The sequence below is a fragment of the Anolis carolinensis genome, unplaced genomic scaffold (assembly GCF_035594765.1).
Source record: "Anolis carolinensis isolate JA03-04 unplaced genomic scaffold, rAnoCar3.1.pri scaffold_11, whole genome shotgun sequence".
Classification (NCBI taxonomy): domain Eukaryota; kingdom Metazoa; phylum Chordata; class Lepidosauria; order Squamata; family Dactyloidae; genus Anolis; species Anolis carolinensis.
In genome coordinates, this window is record NW_026943822.1 from 23,093,086 (window position 1) to 23,102,299 (window position 9,214).

At 44.2% G+C, this 9,214-nt stretch overlaps 1 protein-coding gene across 1 annotated transcript in view; it reads right to left on the bottom strand.

Moving 5' to 3' along the window:
- Window positions 1-5,346: 5,346 nt before the first annotated feature.
- crabp1 (cellular retinoic acid binding protein 1) overlaps window positions 5,347-9,214 on the bottom strand; it is a 12,971-nt gene continuing 9,103 nt past the window's right edge. Inside the window, exon 4 of the mRNA XM_062962954.1 lies at window positions 5,347-5,754. Within this exon, the coding sequence (XP_062819024.1) occupies window positions 5,704-5,754 (51 nt within the window). The 3' untranslated portion in view covers window positions 5,347-5,703. The remainder of the gene's footprint in view (window positions 5,755-9,214) is intronic.

Consider the following 9,214-nt stretch of genomic DNA (forward strand, 5'->3'; position numbering starts at 1 on the left):
CCCATGTGTGTGTATGTGTGTGTGTGGATCTTGGTGGTTGTCCTTCTGGATCGCAGGCGGTTTGGGGCGAGCGAAAAGGGGGATTGTGTTTGTATTTTCACATATTTTCACCCTGGGCATATGAATAAATCCCACTTGTCTAGTTTCCCAAGCGGTTTCAGGTGAGCGAAAAAGGGGATTGTGTTTGTATTTTCACATATTTTCACCCTGGGCATATGAATAAATCCCACTTGTCTAGTTTCCCAAGCGGTTTCGGGTGAGCGAAAAGGGGGAGTGTGTTTGTATTTTCATGTACAGTAGAGTCTCACTTATCCAAGCTTCGCTTATCCAAGCTTCTGGATTATCCAAGCCATTTTTGTAGTCAATGTTTTCAATGCATTGTGATATTTTGGTGCTAAATTCGTAAATACAGTAATTACTACATAGCACTAATGTGTAATGAACTACTTTTTCTGTCAAATTTGTTGTATAACATGATGTTTTGGTGCTTAATTTGTAAAATCATAACCTAATTTGATGTTTAATAGGCTTTTCCTTAATCCCTCCTTATTATCCAAGATATTTGGTTATCCAAGCATTTGCCGGCCCGTTTAGCTTGGATAAGTGAGACTCTACTGTATTTTCACCCTGGGCATATAAATAAATCCCACTTGTCTAGTTTCCCAAGCGGTTTCGGGTGAGCGAAAAAGGGGGTTGTGTTTGTATTTTCACCCTGGGCATATAAATAAATCCCACTTGTCTAGTTTCCCAACAGACCTCACCACCTCTGAGGATGCCTGCCATAGATGTGGGCGGAACGTCAGGAGAGAATGCTTCTGGAACATGGCCAGACAGCCCGGAAAACTCACAGCAACCCAACGGTCTAGGTCTTCCGGAGTAACTTCTGCCAGAAATTGACCATAAGTCGGGAGAAGCTCCTTGTCAATTTCCCAGCGGTCAGCAGAGGGCACCCGGAAGCTAGAAAAGAGGAATTGTGTGGAATAGATAAAGCACACACTTTGTGTTGTATGTGCCACAAATTGCATAAAGTTCCTTTCTTGAAGATTCAAGCACAAATGCTGGAGGGTTTTGCAAGGGTGGGACCGACAAAATGAGATTTCTCTCCAAGTAGGGATTCTTCCCTCCTCCCCAAATCTGTTGCATTGCCACGTGGAGTGCCTCTGGTGTTGCATGTGGCAGAACACAGGCTGCATTGTAGTCAGTGGTCTCCGATTTGCTCTTCTCCACATTCGCATATCGTGGACTCCACTTTGTGGCCCCATTTCTTAAGGTTGGCTCTTTACAGTCTGTTCAGCACCTTCCAAGTCGCCCCATTTTCTGTGTGCCCAGGAGAGAATTTATCATCTGGTATCAGCCACTGGTTGAGCTTCCAGATTTTAGCCTGCCACTTTTGGACTCTTGCTTGCTGAGGTGTTCCTACAAGTACCTCTGTAGAACTTAGAAAACTATTTCTTGATTTAAAGCGTTGGCATGTTGGCTGATATCCGAACAGAGTATGGGCCGGAGACGTCAATGCCTTGGTCATTTCATTTCTGGCTGCTAACTTCCCGGCGGATTTCAAGTTGGGTTGTTGTATGTCTTTCGGGCTGTGTGGCCATGTTCCAGAAGTATTCTCTCCTGACATTTCGCCCACATCTATGGCAGGCATCCTCATATACCTCACAACCTCTGAGAATGCCTACCATAGGTGTGGGCGAAATGTCAGGAGATAATACTTCTAGAATATGGCCATACAGTCTGAAAAACACACAACAACCCCGTGGACCATATTGTTTCCCAAACACCTGCAAAACAACTCAACATTCATTGCTTGTCGCCTTCCAAACCTAAACCGACAAGGGCACGATTTGGAAACAACTCTCTGGAAACTATGCTAATGAAGTGTGCATAAAACATGCAAATTAGCCGCGGCCGAGATGCGTTTCCAAGTCCTCTTTCCTCGGCCCATTTCTCCCGACCACCGGCTTTAGGACGTTACTGACTTATTATTATCGTTGGCTTTCAAAGGACTGGGAAGCTTATTGGGTTCTGAGTGCCGGCAAATCTGTACGTTCCCATTCTGTACGTTGCCAAAGCTTTCACAAAGAGGCAACAAAGTGAAAATCGTCGTCGTAATGGATGCTTGGCATTTTGTGACTTCATCCCATACGAAACCCACAACGCATTGTCGCTCAATGAGCCATTTGTGGTGCTTTCGAGCATCCTATTTCAGAACCAAATCTGCCCATTTGTGTCTTCCCGAGGTGACGGCACCATTATCTATACTTAATTTTTGACTTTTTCAATAGTTTCCCAACGATAACGTAATTTCCCTTTCTCCTCCGACAGAGCCGGAGTTGGCAAAGTGGCCCCCTAATTAGGTCGGCCTCCTAATGACGAGCCGGAATCGTAATTGCCAGCCCCAAAGTATTTGCGAAATTAACATAACTCTGAATGAAGGCAAGCTTCATTTAACAGGCCACTGCGCCCGTTGTGAGCGCCTCGCATCCGACATTGTGCGGGATTACTCAAGGAGAGCCTCCCCTTTCCAGACAATAAAAGATGGGGGTCAAAAGTAGACGGAGCAGCGGTTTGCCCGAACAAGAGAAAACGTCAGCGGCGTTGGGGCAGAAATGTCTCTACAAGGCCCGAGCTTCAAAGCGGGACCGTTCCCAAGCTCGGCGCTTGAGGCTCAGATTCCAGATGGCTTTGGGAAGAGGACGGCCATAATGGCCAATGGAGCATGACATCCAAAAGCCCCGGCCATCTGGTCCAGTGGTCAGGAGTCATGGGAGATGAAGTCCAAACAACCTGGAGGAACAGAGCTTGGGAAGCGCCAACCGGCGGAAATTGCACCCGCACCTGCGACTGTGATACGGTACGATTTTAAGCTCCTTACCTGACAAGAAGCACGACATCTACACTTTGGAATTGATGCAGTTTTGACACCACTTTGGCTCAATGTTGTGTAATCTTGGAGTTTGAGGTTTGGAGAGGCACCAGCAGTCCTTGGCTAAAAGGAGAAGGCTAAAGACTGTAAAGCTGAAATTCTCCACCGTGGTCCCTGTGAAATTGCTAAAATTCTCCACCGTGGTCTCTGTGAAATCGCTAAAATTCTCCATCGTGGTCTCTGTGAAATCGCTAAAATTCTCCATCGTAGTCCCTGTGAAATCGCTAAAATTCTCCACCGTGGTCTCTGTGAAATCGCTAAAATTCTCCATCGTGGTCTCTGTGAAATCGCTAAAATTCTCCATCGTGGTCTCTGTGAAATCGCTAAAATTCTCCATCGTGGTCTCTGTGAAATCGCTAAAATTCTCCATCGTGGTCTCTGTGAAATCGCTAAAATTCTCCATCATGGTCTCCGTGAAATCGCTAAAATTCTCCATCGTGGTCTCTGTAAAATCGCTAAAATTCTCCATCATGGTCTCCGTGAAATCGCTAAAATTCTCCATCGTGGTCTCTGTAAAATCGCTAAAATTCCCATGAATCAATAGCACTGAACCACAACTATTCAAGTGGTGTTAAACTGCATTAATTCCACAATGTAGATGCACCCTCAGAGGCTTCAGAAGGTTGAATGATGCATTTGGATGGTCGCTCTTTTTGTGCGTGAACCTTTTGCAAGAGAAAAATTGATCTTTCGAATGAGAAAATTGCCGTAATGTATACTGTCTTTCGGGAATCCTATTAGCCATGATGGATCAGAACTAAAGCTCTGAATTTTGCTTGGAAGCAGTAATATGTTCCTTCGGCTTCCCTCTGCCCCGGGTTTGGAGGAATGCAAAATTAAGATTAGGGCCTGCTGCACAGTGTTTGGCAATCCTTAAGTGGATCTGCCCGGCGTCGGCTTGCGGCGGAAGGCAGAGGCGCTGCTTCATCTCCCAGGCCAACAGAGATGACTACGTGATCCATGTGCCTTGGCCTCAAATGCTCTTAAAGCTCTGGATGCAGAGCGATAATCTGCTAGGCAACAGGGGCGGAGGGAAGCGCGACCGAGATGGCGTTTTTGACAGCTCCGTCGCTGAACATCACTCTGAGCCCCACAGAACAAGAAAGCTCCCACTTCAGCCAAAAGTTACAGAAGCAGATTCCTCTAAGGACCACTAAAGCCGGAGATGGTCCAAAACTCCAAAAGAAGGGGGTTGAAATACATCTACCCTTTCCTTTGATATAATAATACTTTGTAAGATGATTCCCAAATTCTGGAGCTCCAGGTTTTTGGGACTTCCAACTCCCAGAAGCTTCAGCTACCTTGACTAATGAGCTTTGGGAATGTTTGGAATGGATGCAGTTCCAGACTTTGGGAATGTTTGGAACGGATGCAAATTCAGATTTTGGGAATGTTTGGAACGGATACAGTTCCAGAATTTGGGAATGTTTAGAATGGATACAGTTCCAGATTTTAGGAATGTTTGCAATGGATGCAGTTCCAGAATTTGGGAATGTTTGGAATGGATACAGTTCCAGATTTTAGGAATGTTTGGAACGGATACAGTTCCAGATTTTGGGAATGTTTGGAACGGATACAGTTCCAGAATTTGGGAATGTTTAGAATGGATACAGTTCCAGATTTTAGGAATGTTTGCAATGGATGCAGTTCCAGAATTTGGGAATGTTTGGAATGGATACAGTTCCAGATTTTAGGAATGTTTGGAACGGATACAGTTCCAGATTTTGGGAATGTTTGGAACGGATACAGTTCCAGAATTTGGGAATGTTTGGAATGGATACAGTTCCAGAATTTAGGAATGTTTGGAACTGATACAGTTCCAGAATTTGGGAATGTTTGGAATTGATACAGTTCCAGATTTTGGGAATGTTTGGAACAGATACAGTTCCAGAATTTGGGAATGTTTGGAATGGAAACAGTTCCAGATTTTGGGAATGTTTGGAACAGATACAGTTCCAGAATTTGGGAATGTTTGGAATGGATACAGTTCCAGTTTTTGAGAATGTTTGGAACGGATGTAGCTCGACTCCTCTTGAACTGCCATGGCTCAATTCTATGGAATGACATTTGTCGACGTTCGGCCTTGCAAAACTACAACTCCCAGGATCCCATAGCATTGAACAATGGAGGTCCAAGTGGGGTCGAACTGCATTAAGTGCCGATATACCTTTAAGCTCTCCATAAGCTTGGGTCAGTCCATCCGAAATGAGCCGAATCCAAAGTTCAGCGTTGCCGAAACTCAAGTTTGATGCCATCCTAGCGTAATGCAATGGCACCTTGTGAGTTGTAGTCTATTGGGACATTGCAGAGAGGGCAAAAGAGTATAATTTCCAAGATACCATTGCAATCGAGCCAAGGGCGCATCCACTACACTGTAGAATTAATGGTTTTCCAATTATGATTCGGAAGCACTGGGGAATGATACCCGAATAAATTTAATGGTTACTGACATCATACACATTTGCACCTACCAAATGCAAAAATAAGTCATAAACAAGGGGAGATGGGGACGGGGAAAGGAAGCACACACATACACACACATACACACAATTCTAACCCAAATTGGGGGTAAATAGAAACGGCCTGAGATTTGGGGCTGGTCGGCTGGGATCGGAGACGACACATACGGTCATATGCGAGACGCGTCTTCGGATGTTTACTATTGCAGGGTTATTACATTATTTTTCTCCGTATTTTTCTCCGCACAACATCTGCTTCGTAATCCCTTCGTCTCCCAACGGCGGGTGAGCTTTGTGGGTTGCAAACCCTTTGTTTCATTCCCTAACGTAAATTCTCGTGCATACGACGGCGTCGGCCCCGAAAGTCTGGAAAAGAAAAAGGGAATGTCGGGCAAAGTCCTAGAAGCGGAGGTTACGTTAATGTCTGGGCATGCAACTGCTTAAATGTTATCGTTACAAGCCTTCGTCTCAACTTTCTTGAAGACTCAGAGAATATGATGGTGATTGATATAAAATATTTCCATCTTGTCTTACATCAGAAAAGCTCAGTGCACTATACAGATAAGACCAACACTAGCAGATGGAAACGATTGTGATGGGTGGCACTACATCAAGAATGGGCCAACTTCGGCCCTCCATCCAGATGTTTTGGACTGCAACTCCCACCATTCCCAACAGCCTCAGGCCCCTTCCTTTTCCCCCTCAGCCGCTCCACCGAGATCTGATGCAAACTGCTAACAAAATGGAGTCTTGTGACTGAACATGCTCAGTACAATCACGTGATTACAACTTCTCCCATACTAAAGAGGTACAGGCCCTCCAGGTGTTTTGGACTCCAACTCCCACCATTCCCAACAGCCTCAGGCCCCTTCCTTTTGCCCCTCAGCCACTCCACCGAGGTCTGATTCAAACTGCTAATAAAATGGAGTCTTGTGTCTGAACATGCTCAGTACAATCACGTGATTACAACTCCTCCCATACTAAAGAGGTACAGGCCCTCCAGGTGTTTTGGACTCCAACTCCCACCATTCCTAACAGCCTCAGGCCCCTTCCTTTTGCCCCTCAGCCACTCCACCGAGGTCTGATTCAAACTGCTAATAAAATGGAGTCTTGTGTCTGAACATGCTCAGTACAGTCACGTGATTACAACTCCTCCCATACTAAAGAGGTACAGGCCCTCCAGGTGTTTTGGACTCCAACTCCCACCATTCCTAACAGCCTCAGGCTCCTTCCTTTTCCCCCTCAGCCGCTTAGAAGACGGTGAAGGTGGAGAACAGGAGGAAGAAGAGAAGGAAAAAAAGAAGAGGAAGAAGGAGAAAGAAGAAAGAAGAGGAGAAAGAAGAAGAGGATGAAGATTGAGAAGGAGAAGAAAAAAGAGAAAGGAAGAAGAGGAGGAGGAAAAGAAAAGAGGATGGAGAAGGAGGACAGAAAGAAGAAGAGGAGAAGGAAAAGAAGAATAAGAAGGAGAAGAGGAGAAAGAAAGGAGGAAGATGGAGAAGGAGAAGAAGAAGAGAAAGAAGATGAAGGAGAAAGGAAAAGGAAAGAGAAGAGGAAGAAGATGTAGAAGGAGAAGAAAAAGGAGAAAGGAAGAAGAGAAGGAAGAAGTAGAAGAAGAAGAGGAAAAGAAAGAAGAGGATGGAGAAGGAGAATAGAAAGAAGAGGAGAAGGGAAAGAGAAGAATAAGAAGGAGAAGAGGAGAAAGAAAGAAGAGGAAGATGGAGAAGGAGAAAGAAGAAAAGGAAGAAGAGGAGGAAGGAAAACGAAAGAGAAGAGGAAGAAGATGGAGAAGGAGAAGAAAAAGGAGAAGAGGAAGAAGGAAGGAAGAAGGAGAAGGAGAGGAAGAAAATAAAGAGGAAGAAGGAAGAAGAATAAGGAGAAGAAGAATTAGAGGATGAAGAAAGAGAAGGAGAAGAAAGAGGAGAAGGAAGACAGAGGAGGAGGAGAAGAGTAGGAAGGAATAATATACCAAGAGGAAGGAAAGAAGGAGAAGAGGAAGCAGGCGTAATAATTAATAATAATAATAATAATAATAATAATAATAGTAATAGTGTCTGTCGTGTGATCCAATACAACAGCCAGCAAAGTGTCTGCTGTGGACTCGTCTTGTTGTGTTTCAAATAATAATAATAATAATAATAATAATAATAATAATAATAATAATAATAATAGTGTCCGTCATGTGATCCAATACAACAGCCAGCAAAGTGTCTGCTGTGGACTCATCTTGTTGTGTTCCAAATAATAATAATAATAATAATAATAATAATAATAATAATAATAATAATAATAATATGGGTGCCGTGCCAAAAGATCTCAGCCGGCATTTGGAAACAATAGACATTGACAAAATTACGATCTGCCAACTGCAAAAGGCCACCCTACTGGGATCTGCGCGCATCATCCGAAAATACATCACACAGTCCTAGACACTTGGGAAGTGTTCGACTTGTGATTTTGTGATATGAAATCCAGCATGTCTATCTTGTTTGCTGTGTCACAATAAAATAATAATAATAATAATTCCTGTCGTTTGCAGTGAACGCATGCAAATATTAATCAGTGATGAACCCATAGCTGTGAGTCGCACTCTCGTAATTGGATGAGATGAAGAAGATGCGGTCTCCATCCACTGAGATGTCGAAACCGTGCCCCAAATATTGCTGGAACCAATGCTTGCCTGAGCTTGGCAATACGCTCCCAATGTTTTGGTATGTTATAGGCCGGAAATTAAAGCCCATTTCGAGCGCAACCGTGTCTGAAAAGGGAGATCAAAGGCCTCCGAAGGGTCCCTTGAACCTTCCTCGCCTGCCGTGTTCAATTTCACCCTTGATGGAAATGTTCGCTCATCCATCCATTTGCCCTGAAACCTCGCCAACTTCAATCCAGCGTGGCATGAACCTTTCTCCTTTTCCCTCTGCTTTGTGTTTTTCTCCCTTGGGTCAAATTGCTTGCAAATTTCCCGATTCCAAGTCTATCTCAGACAGACCAATTCTCGTCTCCGGTCATAATTGACTTGAAGACACCTCTCACCTGCCTTGGTGTGATCTCTGAACTGTGAAAAATTGCATTTGCAACCGCTCTATGCACTTGCTTTCATCTGTTGCAATTTACTTTCTGCAAAAATGTGGAGTCTAATATGTGTGTAAAAAGTGATTTCTGCTGCTCATTGAGAAATAAGAATATTGACCTTGGACGTTGGGAGTTATAGTTCACCCACATCCAGAGAGCACTGCGAACCTAACGGACAATGGATCTGGATCAAACTTGGCACATAGAATTACCTACTTTAAATACTGTCAAGCTTTGGAAGGAATTCTCCTTTGATTTTGGGAGTTATAGTTCACCCACATCCAGAGAGCGCTGGGAACCCAACAGACGATGAATCTGGATCAGATTTGGCATACAGAATGACCTGCTTTAAATACCGGCAGGGTTTTGGAGGGAATTGACCTTGGATGTTGGGAGTTATAGTTCACCCACATTCAGAGAGCGCTGGGAACGCAACCAATGATGAGTCTGGATCAGACTTGGCACACAGAATAACCAAATATTGGTAAGATTTGGGGGGAATTGACCTTGGATGTTGGGAGTTATAGTTCTCCCACAATCAAAAAGCACTGCGAACCTAACTGACAATGGATCTGGACCAAACTTGGCACACAGAATGACCAGCTTTAAATACTGGCAGGGTTAAATTTGGAGGGAATTGGCCTTGGATGTTGGGAGTTATAGTTCTCCTACAATCAAAAAGCACCGAGAAACCAACTGACTATGGATCTGGACCAAACCTGACACACAGAATGGCCTACTTTAAATACTGGCAGGG